Source organism: Nicotiana tabacum, chromosome 15 (genome assembly GCF_000715075.1).
Source record: "Nicotiana tabacum cultivar K326 chromosome 15, ASM71507v2, whole genome shotgun sequence".
NCBI classification, from domain to species: Eukaryota; Viridiplantae; Streptophyta; class Magnoliopsida; order Solanales; family Solanaceae; genus Nicotiana; species Nicotiana tabacum.
The window spans coordinates 84,439,305-84,455,554 of NC_134094.1; the positions used below are offsets into that span (position 1 = coordinate 84,439,305).

The following is a 16,250-nucleotide window of genomic DNA, read 5'->3' on the forward strand; positions in this document are numbered from 1 at the left end:
CATGAAGGCATTGCTTACTCTGCGCCCAGTAGCATTCAATGAGGAATATTCTACAACATTAAAAGCAACGGCCCGTTACAGCGAATTTGGCATTTATGTTCACCGTTACGTCTTCATCAATGCTCCTCATAATTGACATTAAAGAAGGGCACGACCTACTTCTATACATAGTTTTAATATAATTTTGCTTTTAATACATAGTTCCCGGACTCGTCAGCTCTGTCATTTCATCTACATTTTAAGGCTGAGTATTTTATATTTCATCAGTTATTTCATTACTTTTTGGATCAAATTAATTCACTTATCTAAAAATTACGAACAAATTCAACTGTGCCGTTTTATGGAGAAATAGTAATTTCTAACACCGAGAACATGATTATACTTGCATCAACAAAAGGGGTCTAAATATGATCATATTTATCTCTCCCGAAAAGGAAAACGAAGAAAAAAGTAAGGTTCTCAAAAGAAAATAAAAAAAGTTTTTTCTTCAAGCAGAAAAATTATTTGTTGTTTCCAATATAGTGAAACTCAACTCGCGACGAACAACTTAATTACCATTAAATTTTATTACCCTTTCATCATCATCTATCTCATCTCGTTAGAAAATCTAAGGTGAAATTATTCTATTGTTCTGCATTTTATCAGAAATTATATCAAGATTAATTGCTAAATTGAAGGAAATAGACTATTGCTGGTTGATTTTTTTTCATATAGGAGTAATATTCTATTTATGTTTGGAAAAAGGTCCAACACTAAAGGGAAGCAAAAATATGGGGGTAATTGAGCAAATAGGTTGCAAAGAACCGCATATGAATATGACGATGAAGTGATTGATAATACCTATGTTGCAAATCAAAATTTTCCGCACGAAAATATGTTGTCTTTATACCAGACAAATGAAGGTACAGTTAAAATAAAAAATAGTGAGATCAAATACATTTCAGAAAGATCTGACAGAGACTTAATGTGCATTTCTTATTGTATTATTTTTTCAGTCTCAAAAGTAAGGTACACTCCACTTCATAGTAGCTAAATCCTATAATTTTGTACTCCGTATTTTCTAATTTCTAGTAAAATAAACTTGTAGGACCAGTACCATCCCAAAGTTAAGATAGAAGAGACTTTACTATGTCATCACAGACTTAAAATATTTCGTGAAACTAATAAAATTGTACCTAATATATTATTTATGTGGTATAAATGATATTGTTCTTTCTTCAATTTATGTAGCATTCAAATTTCAAGAGTAATTTTTTTTTTTATATATATATATATATATATATATATATATATATATATATATATATATATATATATATATATATATATATATATATTTTAATTAATTAATTATTATGTTTAATAGTACGTATTTTTATATACTATTTAAACATATAAATTTTATTTCATCATCATCTCATCTCGTTAGAAACTTTAAGGTGAAATTATTCTATCATTCTGCAATTTATCAGAAATTATATCAAGAGTAATTTCTAAATAGAAAGAAATAGACTATCATTGATTGAAATTTTGTTCATATATTAAATTTATGTTAGGAGAAGGGGCAACCTCGTTGTGAACTAAAGTAAAGGGAAGCAAAAATATGCGGGAATCTGAATCGCGTATGAATATGACGATGAAGTAATTGATATATTAGAGACTATTTATATATGTTGCAAATCAAAACTTTACCTAGGACAACATGTTGTCTTTATATCAGACAAATGAAAGTACGGTTAAAATAAAAGTTGTGAAATCAAATACATCTCAGAAAGATCTGTGGAGACCTAATGTGTTTTTATATATTGTACTATTTTTCAGTCGCGAAATTAAGGGTAAACCCCACTTCTTAGGAGCTAAATGCTGTAATTTTGTACTCTGTATTTTCTAACCAACAAACTTATAGGACCAGTACCACCCCAAAGTTAAGATAGAAGAGACTTTAGTATATCGTCACAAGTTTAAAATATTTCGTGAAACTAATAAAATTAAACCTAATAGTAGTACCTATTAAACAAACATCTAAAAGAGAAAAAAATAAAATAAAAATGGTCTAGTGAGCTTTCTTCACTCCAAAAATTATTTAATCTAATTGGGCAGATAATGATATTATTCTCTCTGTTTCAAATTTATGTGTCTGTTCGAATTTCAAGGGTCAAATAAATTATTTTTTGATCATAAAATTTTTCGTATGACTTTTAAATATGTTAGATAATTAATTATTATAATTTAAATTATTTTTATATACTTGCTAAATATATTAATTTTATTTTTAAAAAATTACGTTTAAAGAAGTTTAATACTCTAAATTGAAACAATTGACGAAATGAGTAATATTCGCTACCGAAACATATTAGTCCCAATGAGGAGCTGATATATAGTACGTGTATAATCCTTCCGTTTCAATTTATGTGAATCCATTTGTTTGGACATAAAATTTAAGAAATAAGAAAAGACTTTTGAACTTGTAGTATAAAATGAAGCACATATATTTTGTATAGGTATAAATTATTACATAAATATAAATTATTTTCAAATAGAAAAAGTGATCATTCTATTTTACACAGACTAAAAAAAATAGACAATTACCGAAAAAAAAAAAACTTATCTAGACAACTATTGCAAACGTGTCAAAATCTCAGCAATCCTACATCTCACGAGTCTCCACGCGTAGAGTTACATTATGTTCGTGGCATCACTTGGTTCTCCATCCAACTCCTATATAAACCCTTACAAATTCGACTTCTTCTCTCATCTTGTAACAACAACAACAACCAAATTACGCTACTAAGACAATCTTATCTAATTATCAGAGAGAAGAAAGGAAGAAAATGCAGACAGCAAAGGACGGAGCAGCCTCAGCAAAGGCTGGTATGGAGAAGACCAAAGCCACTGTTCAAGAAAAGGTTCCCTATACTTTCTTTATTTTGATTCTGCCATTATTCAGGTTCATTTATTAGTTATAGTAAAAGAATTCCAGTATTTTTGACACAACATAATATAATATATATACATATATAAAAAACAATTATTGAAATATTCACTATTCATTTCAATTTATGCTTCTAGTTTTTTCTGGTCTATTAAGAAAAATATGGCTGCACTTTCTCTTTCAGGGAATTTTTAAATTTCAATATTCCTGTTTTAGACATGATATGATATTTCTTGGATCATATGTTTAAAATGTATTTTTCCTTTTTTGGTATGTTATATTTACAAACGACATCACACTTTTTGTGTCTTTATGTATGTTAATATTGAACTTGGGGCCTAGCTATAGTTTGTGACTATTCAAATTAAAACACATAATATGAAGTAGCTATACGGAGTATTAAGTTTTCAACTTAAAGAACGCTTTAAAAGTTGAATTATTGAATTTAAGTATTTTAAGTTTTTTTTTTGGTTTTTCACTTGGTGTTCGGTACCCATAATGTGGCCGGATTAAATCCGGAAGTCCCACATTAGGGTAAATGGGTAAAGCCAAAGGCGACTTCATACCTAGAGTCTCGAACCCGATCCCGATTTTTCTGGTTAAGGATGAAGAAGTAGTTATCACTCCACGAGTGAACTTAAGTTTTGAATCATATCTAATGTAGAAACTTTTTGTTTCTTAAAAATGAGCAGGCGGAGAGGATGACAACTAGGGATCCACTGAAGAAAGAAATGGCGACGGACAAGAAAGAGGACAGGAAAGCAGCAGCAGAGCTGGAAAAGAGAGAAGCCAAAGAACACAATGCAGCTGCAGGACATGGAGTTCAACATCCCCATGTTGGTGGAGGAACTGGAACTGGCTCTACCTTTTAGAAAAATGAAGCTCTGGGTTTTACCCTAACTTTCATTAATGTATTTGGGCTTCTTTTTTTTTTCTTTTCTTTTTTTTGTGTATGATCAGAGGGGTTGCGATACCACTTGTATGTGGATGTTGGTGTTGGCTTTTATGATCGATGACACCAAATTATATAAATAAAGTTACCTTGTGTCTTCGTCTATATTTTGTCTATTAATTCTTTCCTTCTGACTTTTGCCCTATCCTCCTATAAACCTACGAGATGGGGTTAAGCGTATAAGCGTAAGAATTTACGTGCATCTGGTAACACACACACACACGTGTGTATGTATATGTGTGTATATACATATATTAGGTGTGCACGATGGGTGACGGATAAATTATTTTTACTCGAAGCAAACTCGCCCAGTAATCTATATATGTGAATTCCCAACTGAGCATTTAATTTGGTTCTGAACACCGGGGACTAGATCTTATTAAACAAGTTAAACGTGGCCCTTTTGGTTGAAAACAAATCACCGATTGGAACTTTAATGAGTTTCATTTGAACTCCTATTTAATATTAGGGTGAGTTATTGAGATGTCAATACACTACTCAAGCTTTTAGTATAATTGACGAAACATTTTTAGAAAGGCATACATTATTATGAAAAATTATCATATATGGAATGGGTAGTATGAATTGAATATGGAATAAATTGAGAATAGATGATGTGAAGAAAATATTCGATACATAACTATTCGACACGTTAGTACACAAATTCATTTTATCTAAAATATCTTATCCAACCACAGAAAAAAGTCTATTTTGCTAACATTATAATGTAACCAACACTTGTCTTAACAGATGTTAAAAGCAGAATGAAGATCGATGATGCAAGATGCAGCATTAAGACATGTGTCATACAGTTAACCTTAGACCAGCGTATTTAAACTGCCCTACATAACGTCCTTTCCATAAATTGAACACAAATAACTGTCTTCGAACATTTGCAGAATTTTTATTTTTAAGAATTGCAAAGAAGGAAATTTAAGAGTAAAAGAGAGTGAAAATGCAGTCCGTGAAGGAAAAAGCTTCTAACGCGGCCGCTTCGGCAAAATCTGGCGTGGAAAAGACCAAAGCTGTTGTCCAAGAGAAGGTTTTTTATTCTTCTTTCCCCTTTCATTTCCATTAACGTCACAAAGCGTAAAATTGTACGTAATTTTTCTTGCAAAACATATTCATATTCTTAGGTTTGCAGTGATACTTTGGTATAATAACATTCAATAAAGTGAGTGAAAAATTAGGGGAGACTGGTGTTTAGATCTTAGTAAAAACAAAAACATTAGATAATTTGCCTAAATGTTGAATAATAGGGTTACATGGTACCTAGCTACCTGCATTAGTGAAACAGATTGTAGGTATACTCAAGAATTGTCAATGGTGCCAAAACATATCATGTTATGATTTCTGAGCAACGTGTTAATCCGAATTTAATATTTTCATGTTCTATCTGAATTCAGTATTTCTGTCGAGGAACATAACTATATATGTGAAAATCTACCAAAATTTTAATGTCAATGTTAGATTTGAACTTATAGAACGAGTGTCATGCTAAGAACCTTAAAGATCAAACATATCAAAGTTAAATTCTGAACTCGCCTCGATGTAGTAGTGTTCGTTCATCTTTGTTTAGAGTGTTACCATTTTACCGTAAGTTTTTCGTATTCAAACAGGTAGAGAGAATGACATCCCATGATCCAACACAGAAGGAGATGGCAACAGGAAAGAAGGAAGAAAGGATCAACCAAGCAGAGATGAACAAGCAGGCAACTCACGACCGCAATACAGCTATTCACCAGGGCGGGGGCACGGGCACAGGCCGGCCACATTATTCCAACTCGACTACTGGAGCCACTGGACACTCAACTGGTTCACACCAGATGTCTGCCTTGCCAGGACACGGCACTGGGGAGCCAATGGGTCAAGTGACAGACGGGGTGGTGCAATCTCACCCCATTGGAACGGCCACTGGGACTCAAAGGGCCTCCGCTGCACATAACACCCATGTAGGTGGTGGGGTAAACCAGGGCTATGGCACTGGTGGTAACTATAGTTAGGATATATATGATCTGAATAAGCTAGAAATGTTTGGCTCTAAGCCTTTAATTTGTTGTTTAAGGACATTTGGTTTTGGTGCTTCGTGTTTGGTGTTTGATAAAGAACTCATGTTCTATTGGTTTATTCTCTGTCTCAAGAAATACAAACTGGTTAAGTTTGTTCGATGTTCTGATTGATCCAATTGGTCGTTTTGTTCTTTCTACTTTTTCTTTTTAACTAATAGTAAGTATTCTAATCATGTAGTGGTGTTATAAACGTTGATAAGCACTGGAAAAGTTCAAGTGGTCGTGTTGAGTACTAGTCGGTATCTGTTGCTGAGCACGAGAAAGTTTCAAGTAGTTGTGCTGAGTACGAGTAGTTCCAAGTGGCCGTATTGAGCACGAGTAGATTTATGCAGAGTATGGGTATTGTGAGATGCACTGTGGTAGTGGATGTATGGCAAGCTGTGTACAGCTAGATGCCAACGAGGATAATTTAAGTTAGTTGTGATTAGTTAGGAGATGTAGTTTAGTTGGTTAATCAAGTTGTTAGTCGGTTAGGACATTATATATATATATATATATATATATATATATATATATATATATATATATACGCGTGTCAGTGGCAATAAAACGGTGGGATTTTCATTTCTTCTTCTGCAATTAATCTCTCTTCTTCTTCTTCTTCTTCTCAGAATGTTCTAGAGCATTGAAGCTCAGAACTGCGAGATAATCTTAGCATTTTAGCATGGTATCAGAGCGATCGATTGCCAAATAGACATTCTGTAACGACCCGACCGGTCGTTTTAAGCATTTGCGCTCCTTTCAACTATTTAAAATCTTGAATAGCTTCATATATGATGTATTATGACGTGTGTGAATTTGTTGGTGTTGATTTTCAGGTGTTTCGAGATTAGTTCGGAAGAACGAATTTCATGTTGGAAGCTTAATTGAGAAGGGTTAACCGGAGTTTGACTTATGTATAAACAATCCTGGAATAGAACTTTGATGATTCCAATAGCTCCGTATGGTGAATTTGGACTTAAGAGCGTGTCCGAAAAATTATTTGGAGGTCGATAGAGAAATTAGGCTTGAAATTGCGAAAGTTGAATTTTTGGGAAGTTTGACCGGTGAGTTGACTTTTTGATATCGGAGTCGGAATTTAATTCTGAAAATTTTTATAGATCTGTTATGTCATTTATGACTTGTGGGAAAAATTTGAGGTCAATCGGAATTGAATTGATACGTTTCGGCGCAAAATATAGAAGTTGGAAGATTTGAAAACTCATAATTCGATTCGATGCGCGATTCGTAATTTCGGCGTTGTTTGGCATGGTTTGAAGCCTCAACTAAGTTTGTATTATTTTTTGGGATATGTTGGTATATTTGGTTAAGGTCCTGAGGGAATCGGGTGGATTTCGGAAGGTTAACGGAATGAATTTCGGACAAAAAAAGCTGCTGAAATATTTCTGCTGCAGAAGCTGTTTTTGGAAAGCAACTAGTGAAATCGCAGAGCTAACTTTGAAAGTTTATATCTCGAAATCTATAAGGAATAAGAAAATTATCAAAACATGAAAGTTGTAGACCTTTGATTCTAATTTCCAGAAAGTTAAACCATTCATCATCTGGACATTTGTACTTGTACAGAAAGTTATGATTGACTGACTGAAGCCAGTACGACAAATTTTGGCTATAGCAGTGTGCATCGCCAGAAATTTCTGCTGCACAGGGCTAATTTTGGAAGCTTATATCTCGCAATCTATAAGGAGTTGGGCAATGAGCAAAACATGAAAGTTGTAGACCTTTGTATCTAGTTTGCAGAAATATAAATCGTTTGGCAGTTAGAGTTGAGTACAAGAAGTTATGGTTGATACACTACAGACTGTCGGGGAAAAGTTTGATGTTTCAGCATAAGCATGTAATGATCCAAAGGTCTATTTTTAGTTCTAGAGCTCGAAATTCGCTTTCGAGACTTCCGAAATTTTGATAATGAATTATAGGAGTGATCTGAAAAGTTTAATTTAATTTCATCAAGTCGCGATTGGGTTTTTAGCGCGAAACATGAGTTAATTGTTTAACGAGCGAAATTGGTATCGCATTGAGCAAATGAGCTCAAAATTGAGTTTTGATTAAACGAGTAGGTTCGTATTATTATTATTTGTGACTCATAGGAATAAGAATCGTCGAATTCAGAGTTCGTATAATGGAGTTAAAGTATTTTTAGTGAAAACAAAACTGCTGGTGTAAACAGTTTTGGTGCGCACCTTTAGCGACCAGATTTGACACTTTTAGCGACGGGATTGAACTTTTAGCGACCCGAATAGTGTTTTTTAGGTAGAAACTTAAGGACCAAAAATGATCATTTCCTTTATTTCGTTTTGAATTTTTGGAGCACGGTTCTTGGACGATTTTAGGATTTCTTCAAGACTTCAACTTGGGTAAGTGTCATATATCCAAAAGTGATTATATTTCATAAATCCATGGTTATATTCATCATTTATTTCGGATTTAAATGGAAGAAATCAAGATTTTTACAAAACTTTTCAAGAACGAAAATTTTAGATTTGGAGGTCGAGTTGTTATCGGAATTTGATAAAATTGGTATGGGTGGACTCGTAATTGAATGGGTTATCGGATTTTGTGTCTTTCATCAAATTTTGAGATGTGGGCCCCACGGGCGATTTTTGAGTTAAATTTCGGATGTTTATGGAAAATTTACATTTTCTTATGGAATTAATTCCAATAAATTTTATTGACTGAATCGAATTATTTGTGGCTAGATTCGAGGAGTTTGGAGGCCAATTCACGAGGCAAAGACTTAGCTGAATAAGAATTTCACGGTTTGAGGTAAGTAATTGTTTTAAATCTGGTCCTGAGGTATGAAACCCCGGATTATTGTATTATGTGAGTATTTTGGAGGTGACACACATGCTAGGTGACAGGCGTGTGTGTGTGCACCATGGGAATTGGGACTTGGTCCATTCTGTGAAACTGAAAAGTTGAATAAGCTTGTTGTTAGCTATGTGCCCTTTCTGTGCTATAGAAATTTGACAGTGAATCATGCTTAGGCTATGTGTTGATGCTGTAAAGACCACAGAGGTCGTGTACATGTTGAATTATCTGCTAAATTATTATTTTGTACTCAGTCACAGTTTACTTAATTTATTTTATCTCACTCTTTATTGTTCATTATTGATGCATCATATTATTATTGTTTGGGCTGATTATCATGACTATTGAGAGCCCGAGAGACTGGAGAGAACTATGACTGAGTGAGGCCGAGGGCCTAATTTTGAGATATTATACTATAGCACGTGAGTTGTCCGTGCAGCACGTGAGTTGTCCGTGCGGATCCAGATATTGATACTATAGCACGTGAGTTGTCCGTGCGGATTATAGCGCTTGGGCTGTAGGAGCCCTTCCGGAGTCTGTACACCCCCATTGAGCGCAGGTACCTATTGAGTGTGAGTATTGAGGGTTGAGAGCCGAGTGATTGAGCTGTTATGATAAATTGAGTGACTGTTGCCCTGAGAGGCTGTACTTGCTTTTCATTTGTTGTTGCACTTAGTTGCTATCTGTCATTGTTGTGAAATCTCTGAAAGATTTTTATATCCGGATTACATGAACTTGAACTATATAAAAATTGATTTGACTTAAACTGCCAGATTTGAAAGTATGTCTATTCTTTGCTGGAATCACTGAAAATGAACTATAACTGTGTAGCTCGTCACTATTTTCAGTTCTTTATTTATTATTGTTACTTGCCGAGTTGGTTGAACTCATACTACACCCTGCATTTCGTGTGCAGATCCAGGTGTTCCCGGATATACCGGGTGTTAATTCTTTCGCACAATTGGTTTTTCGGAGATTCAGATGTAGCTGCCGTGTTTCGCAGACCTTGCCTCTCCTTCCCTATCTCCTTGTTTAATGTATTTGGTCTCAGATTATTATAGACCATATTTTCGAGACTTGTATTCATATTTGATGCTCACGTACTGAGTGACACCGGGTTTTAGGGGTATTTATATTTGTACTTATGAGATTTTCTTCCGCTGAAATTAATCATTATATTTTTGTATTTAAAAGATATGTAGTTTATTGAGATTGTCGGCTTTCCTAGTACTGAGATAGGCGCCATTACGACGAGCTAGGTTTTGGGTCGTAACAAGCAAAGTTTACGATTGCAGATTAGCAGTGAAGAAATTGAATCGAAGTTTGCTCAATTTTCTCAACTATGGCGGACAAACTTACCTACACTCATCCCATATTCATGAACCCAGGAGATACACCTGGTACAGTGCTGATTCCTGTAAAACTTACCGGATCAGAAAATTATGGAATGTGGAGCAGATCAATGCGTATTGTGCTCATGGCAAAGAGGAAATTAGTGTTCATAACTGGTACTTTTATGCGAGAATCCTTCGATAAGGAGTTGCATGAGAAATGGGACACGTGCAATGACACAGTCCTTTCATGGATCATGACACAGTGTCAGTCGACCTCCTCAGTGCAATTGTATATGCATCCTACTCACACGCCATCTAGAAGGACCTGTAGGAATGATTTGACAAGGTCAATCGCATGAGGATCTTTCAAATTCACTGGCAAATTGTGACTCAGTCACAAGGTACTAATTCAGTTTATGTGTATTTCTCCAAATTGATGGAGTTGTGGACCGAGTATGATGCAATGGTACCTCTACCCGGTTGTGATTGTGCTAAATCCAAAGATTACATTGAACACTTCTACCAACAGAGGTTACTGCAGTTTCTTAGTGGTTTAAATGATTCATACGACCAAGCTAGAAGGCAAATTTTGTTGAAAGTTACTGTGCCCACATTTAATCAAGCTTATGCCATGATAGTTAAGGATGAAAGCCAACACTCTGTGGGTTTGAATGTGTCTGCTGAGAAAGCAGATCCAATGACTATGCAGATGAATCGTGGACAGGGTTATAAAGGCAAGAGGTCCTTTATAGTATGTGAATATTGCAACATGAAGGGGCATTCAAAGGAGAATTGTTATAAACTAGTTGTATACCGTGCTGATTTCAAGCAAAGGAAGAAATGACCTTATGGAAATGGAAATGTTGCTTATGGAAATGGAAATGCTGTAGGTCAAGCTGGGTATAGAGGTCCAGCTACATATGGAGGACAACCTGGGAATGGTAGGCAGCCATTTGCTGCTGTGAATATGCCTCCAGCAACATGGAAAATCAGACATAAGCACAATACATCCTTGAATGGGTTTTAGAAGGAAACATTCATCACTTCACTGAGGAACAGTACAATCATATTCTCATTGAATAAGGATGCAGGGGACAATACTCAGGTTAACATGACAGGTAATGCCTGTGAAACTTACCGGATCGGAGAATTATGGAATGTGGAGCAGATCAATGCGCGTTGCGCTCATGGCGAAGTGGAAATTAGGGTTCGTAATTGGTACTTGTAAGCGAGAATCCTTTGATAAGGAGTTGCATGAGCAATGGGACACATGCAATGCAACAGTCCTTTCATGGATCATGACACCGTATCAGTCAACCTCCTCAGTGGCATTGTGTATGCATCCCACTCACACGCCATCTAGAAGGACTTGTAGGAACAATTTGACAAGGTTAATCGCATGAGGATCTTTCAAATTCACCGGCAAATTGCGACTCTGTCACAAGGTACTAATTCAGTTTCTGTGTATTTCTCCAAATTGAAGGAGTTGTGGGCTGAGTATGATGCAATGGTACCTCCACCCGGTTGTGATTGTGCTAAGTCCAAAGATTACATTGAACACTTTTACCAACAGAGGTTACTGCATTTTCTTAGTGGTTTAAATTATTCGTACGATCAAGCTAGAAGGCAAATTTTGTTGAAAATTACTATGCCCATATTTATCAAGCTTATGCCATGATAGTTGAGGATGAAAGCCAACATTCTCTGGGTTGAAATGTGTCTGCTGAGAAAGCACATCCAATGGCTATGCAGATGATTCGTGGACAAGCTTATAAATGCAAGAGGTCCTTTATAGTGTGTGAATATTGCAACATGAAGGGGCATTCAAAGGAGAATTATTATAAACTAGTTGGATACCGTGCTGATTTCTAGTAAAGGAAGAAAGGACCTTATGGAAATGGAAATGTTGCTTATGAAAATGGAAATGCTACAGGTCAAGATTGGTATAGAGGTCCAGGTAGATATGGAGGACAACGTGGGAATGGTAGACAACCATTTGCTACTGTGAATATGCCTCCAGCAACATGGAAAATCAGACACAAACACAACACATCCTTGAAGGGGTTTTAGAAGGAAAAATTCCTCACTTCACTGAGGAACAGTGCAATCATATTCTCAACTTGTTGAACAAGGATGCATGGGACAATACTCAGGTTAACATGACAGGTAATGCCATATATTTGTTTTTGTCAAGGTTAACCAATGATGAATGGATTGTTGATTCAGAAGCATCACATCATGTAGTATCAAACAAAGATCTATTAGAACCAGGTCAATTCTCACAGTCACACATATGTGAAAAATTACACTTACCTACAGGAGCTAAGGTATATATAACACATACTGGTCAAGCTTCTCTATTTGATAGCAAGAGAATTACAAATGTTCTTGTTGTCCCAAACTTTTAAGTATAATTTACTATCTGCATCAAAACTGAACAAGGAGCTCATGTGTTCAGTAGCCTTTTCCCCTCACTTCTGCATCTTTCAGGAGCTTTACAGTGGCATGGTGAAGGGGATTGGTAGAGAAAGAGGTGGTCTTTACATCTTCAAGTAGGGACTTGGTAGTAAAGAAGACACAGGACACAGAATAATGGCAATAGCCTACAAGGAGGACTGCAGCTTGTGGCACAAGAGGCTGGGTCACCCTTCCTTGTCAGCAATGAAGTATATGAAAATTGTACAAAGCAATGTAGATAGTACTTCAATAAATAAGTGTCCAGTTTGTCCCTTAGAAAAATAGACTAGATTGGTGTTCCCTACTAGTAGTTCAAGAGATGATTCTATATTTTTCCTTGTACACATGGACCTTTGGGACCTTATAAAACACCAACCTTTGAAAAACAGTACTAATTTTTAACTGTGATTGATGATTATAGTAGATACACATCGATTTACTTGTTGCAGCTTAAGACTGAAGTTATAGTTAGTATTAAGTCTTTCTTTGCCATGGTTAAGACTCAGTTTGGGGTCATGGTGAAAGTGATCAGGACTGATAATGGCACAGAATTCTTCGATTCACAATGCAATTCATTGTTTCAAGATCTGGGGATAGCTCATCACAGTAGTTGTGTGCATACACCCTAAAAAAATGGGGCGGTAGAGAGGAATCATAGACACATTCTAAATATACCCAGAGCATTGAGATTCCAATCTAGAATACCAATTAAATACTCGGGTATTTGCATTCAATCTGCAGTATTTTTGATGTATTGATTGAGTTCTGTTGTGATTCAAGGGAGAAGTCCCTATGAGCTTCTGTACAAGAAGAAGCCTTCTTTAGCAAATCTGAGGGTTATTGGATGTCTATGTTTTGCAACAAATGTTGCCAAAGGAGACAAGTTTGGAGAAAGGGCTAGAGCTGCAGTATTGATTGGCTATTCAGAGACTTAGAAGGGTTACATACTACTGGACCTTCAAACACACCAGGTTTGTAAATAAAGATGTCATATTCAAAGAAACTGAATTTCCTTTTGCCAAGTCATCCATCACAGATCAGGCCAAACACCATGACATTCATGCTTCTTTAGAGCAGAACAACTTGTTTGATGACTATTTTGTAGGTGAGGAATAGCCCAATGACAGTGCTGATCAAGAACCTGATGTTGTAGAACATGAATATGTCATTAAAGATCATGGTGAAGGGCATAATATCACTAGTGCAGAGCAAGAACTTTCACCTACTAATGAACAACAACTGATGATAAATGCAGATACAGATCCATCCGTTGAGGAGTTGCAGGTTAAGGAGGGTGAAGTAATGACATCTGATCAATCTACCATCCTCAAGAAGTCTGCCAGAACAAGCAAGCAACCCATTTGGATGAAGGACTATGTAGTCTAAAGCGGCAAAGCAGGCAACAAACATCCCATTTCCAATCACATGTCCTATGATAAGATTACGCCAACATACCACAGGTATCTTGCCAAGTTCTCTACCTTAATTGAACCTCGGACTTTTATACATAATTATCTTGCATTTTCTAAATAAATAGCAGCAAGGGAGACCATCGATAAGTGCTTACATAGGTATGTTAGTGATTGGTTAGCCTATTCATTAATAATTACACTAAGTTGCACTGTATTCATGGTAATTACACTAATTAGAAGTATGTTAATGCTAATTAACTTATAAAATGATAATTGTACTAAGTAGAAGTAAACTAATGGTATCATTAAGTGATGCTAGAGATTAATTAGCCTATACATTAATCATCACCCACTAAGTAGATGTGAACTAATGGTATTCGTAAGAAATATTAGTGATTTGTTATCTAAATATTTTGATATTTATAGTAAATAGAAGTGTTTAGTTGTATTCTTAAGTGATGTTAATGATTGATTAGCCTATATAGTCATAATTACACTAAGTAGATGTCACAACCCAAAATCTCAACCAAGGAATCGTAATGGTGCCTAACACCGATTGTTAGATAAGCTAACTATCACGACCCAAAACCTAACCCGTAGTGATGGCACCTATCGTGATACTAGGCAAGCCGACCTTTCCAAAACACTTTCAAAATTTAATAAAAATAAATTAAGACATTTAATATAACCAGAGTTTTTCATAAAAACGGGGGTGAAACCCAAATAAAATATAAGTACGGAAACATAGCCCGACATCGGGGTGTCACTGAGTCATGGGCATCTAACAACCAATCTAGAAAACAAAGTCTACTACAGTCTGTTCCAAATGCCAATACAGGAGATAAAAGATAAGAAGAAAGGAGAAACAAGGAATGCGGATACCGGCAGCTACCTCGTAAGTCTTTGATAATCAGCCCACGCACGTAACTCAGCGACCGCTAGAACTGCACACACCTGGATCTGCACATGAAGTGCAGGGTGTAGCATGAGTACAACCAACTCAGCAAGTAACAGTATTAAATAAGGAACTGAGAAGCAGTGATGAACTATAAAAATACAGATCATTTCAAAAGTTTTCAGTAAAGAGTGAACATGCTTTCAAATCTAGTGGTATAAGTCAAATCAATTCGAGCTCAAATAAAATAGATATGAATCTTCCAGAAATTTCAGATAGAGGCACACAGTTTGAATCGCAATTTTGGAGGGCCGTGCAGCGAGAGTTGGGTACTGAGGTTGAGTTGAGCACAACCTTTCACCCTCAGACGGACGGACAGTCCGAGCGCACTATCTAGATATTGGAGGAAATGTTACGCGCTTGTGTCATTGATTTTTGGGGTTCGTGGGACCAGTCTTTGCTGCTCCTGGAGTTTGCATATAACAACAGTTATCAGTTGAGCATTCAGATGGCTCCGTATGAGGCTTTATATGAGAGGTGGTGTAGATATCCGGTGGGATCGTTTGAGCCGGGTGAGGCTAGGCTCTTGGGTACAGACTTGGACTAGGATGCATTAGACAAGGTAAAATTGATTCAGGAGCGGCTTCACACGGCGTAGTCTAGGCAGAAGAGCTATTCTGTCAGGAAGGTCCGTGATGTGTCTTTCATGGTCGAGGAGAAGGTTTTGCTGAAGGTATCACCCATGAAGGGTGTTATGAGGTTTGGGAAGAGGGGCAACTTGAGCCCTCGATTCATTTGGCCTTTTGAGGTACTTCAGAGGATTGGGGAGGTGGCTTACAAGCTTGCCTTGCCACCTAGCTTATCGAGTGTGCATCCAGTATTTCATGTTTCTATGCTACAGAAGTATATCGGCGATCCGTCCCATGTTTTTGATTTCAGCACGGTTCAATTGGATGGTGATATGACTTATGATGTAGAGCCGATAGCTATTTTGGAGTGGCAGGTTCGGAAGTTGAGGTAAAAGGATATAGCATCAGTTAAGGTGCAGTAGAGAGGTCAGCATGTGAAGAAGGCCACTTAGGAGACCGAGCGGGAGATGCGGAGCAGATATCCACACCTATTTGAGACTCTAGGTATGTTTCTAGACGCGTTCGAGGACGAACGCTTGTTTAAGAGGGGGAGGATGTAACGACCCGGCCGGTCGTTTCGAGAGTTATAGCCCCATTTCCTCCATTTTCTGCTTCTTTTGTGCTTTACAACTGTATTATGTCTTATCGGGTTGGTTGGTTTGGGTACAGAGTGATTTTGGAGTGAATTGAGACACTTAGTCTCTTAATTAGAAGTTTAAGTTGGAAAAGTTGACCGGATGTCGACTTGTGGGAAAACGACCT

The 16,250-nt window shown here is 36.4% G+C and overlaps 2 protein-coding genes across 3 annotated transcripts; both read left to right on the forward strand.

The window, feature by feature from the left end:
* Positions 1 to 2,739: 2,739 nt before the first annotated feature.
* LOC142169463 (protein LE25-like) lies at positions 2,740 to 3,989 on the forward strand. Its single transcript, XM_075230950.1, has 2 exons — positions 2,740 to 2,906; positions 3,625 to 3,989. Exons 1-2 carry the CDS (start codon positions 2,832 to 2,834, stop codon positions 3,802 to 3,804), a joined length of 255 nt encoding a protein of 84 aa, XP_075087051.1. The 5' UTR covers positions 2,740 to 2,831; the 3' UTR covers positions 3,805 to 3,989.
* A 638-nt stretch (positions 3,990 to 4,627) lies between these two features.
* LOC142169904 (late embryogenesis abundant protein 46-like) lies at positions 4,628 to 6,052 on the forward strand. 2 transcript variants are annotated; one of them, XM_075231840.1, is made up of 3 exons: positions 4,698 to 4,712; positions 4,784 to 4,926; positions 5,504 to 6,052. In XM_075231840.1, exons 2-3 carry the CDS (start codon positions 4,840 to 4,842, stop codon positions 5,885 to 5,887), a joined length of 471 nt encoding a protein of 156 aa, XP_075087941.1. In that variant the 5' UTR covers positions 4,698 to 4,712; positions 4,784 to 4,839; the 3' UTR covers positions 5,888 to 6,052. The 2 variants fall into 2 exon arrangements, with proteins under 2 accessions (XP_075087940.1, XP_075087941.1); XM_075231839.1 differs by having other exon boundaries at positions 4,628 to 4,926.
* Positions 6,053 to 16,250: the final 10,198 nt, after the last annotated feature.

Bases quoted from the DNA above. Each gene is read 5' to 3' on its own strand.
- LOC142169463 (XM_075230950.1), top strand. From the start codon at position 2,832: ATGCAGACAGCAAAGGACGGAGCAGCCTCAGCAAAGGCTGGTATGGAG. The intron at 2,907-3,624 runs GTTCCCTATACT...AAAAATGAGCAG, and splicing joins AAGCCACTGTTCAAGAAAAG to GCGGAGAGGATGACAACTAG.
- LOC142169904 (XM_075231839.1), top strand. From the start codon at position 4,840: ATGCAGTCCGTGAAGGAAAAAGCTTCTAACGCGGCCGCTTCGGCAAAA. The intron at 4,927-5,503 runs GTTTTTTATTCT...GTATTCAAACAG, and splicing joins AAGCTGTTGTCCAAGAGAAG to GTAGAGAGAATGACATCCCA.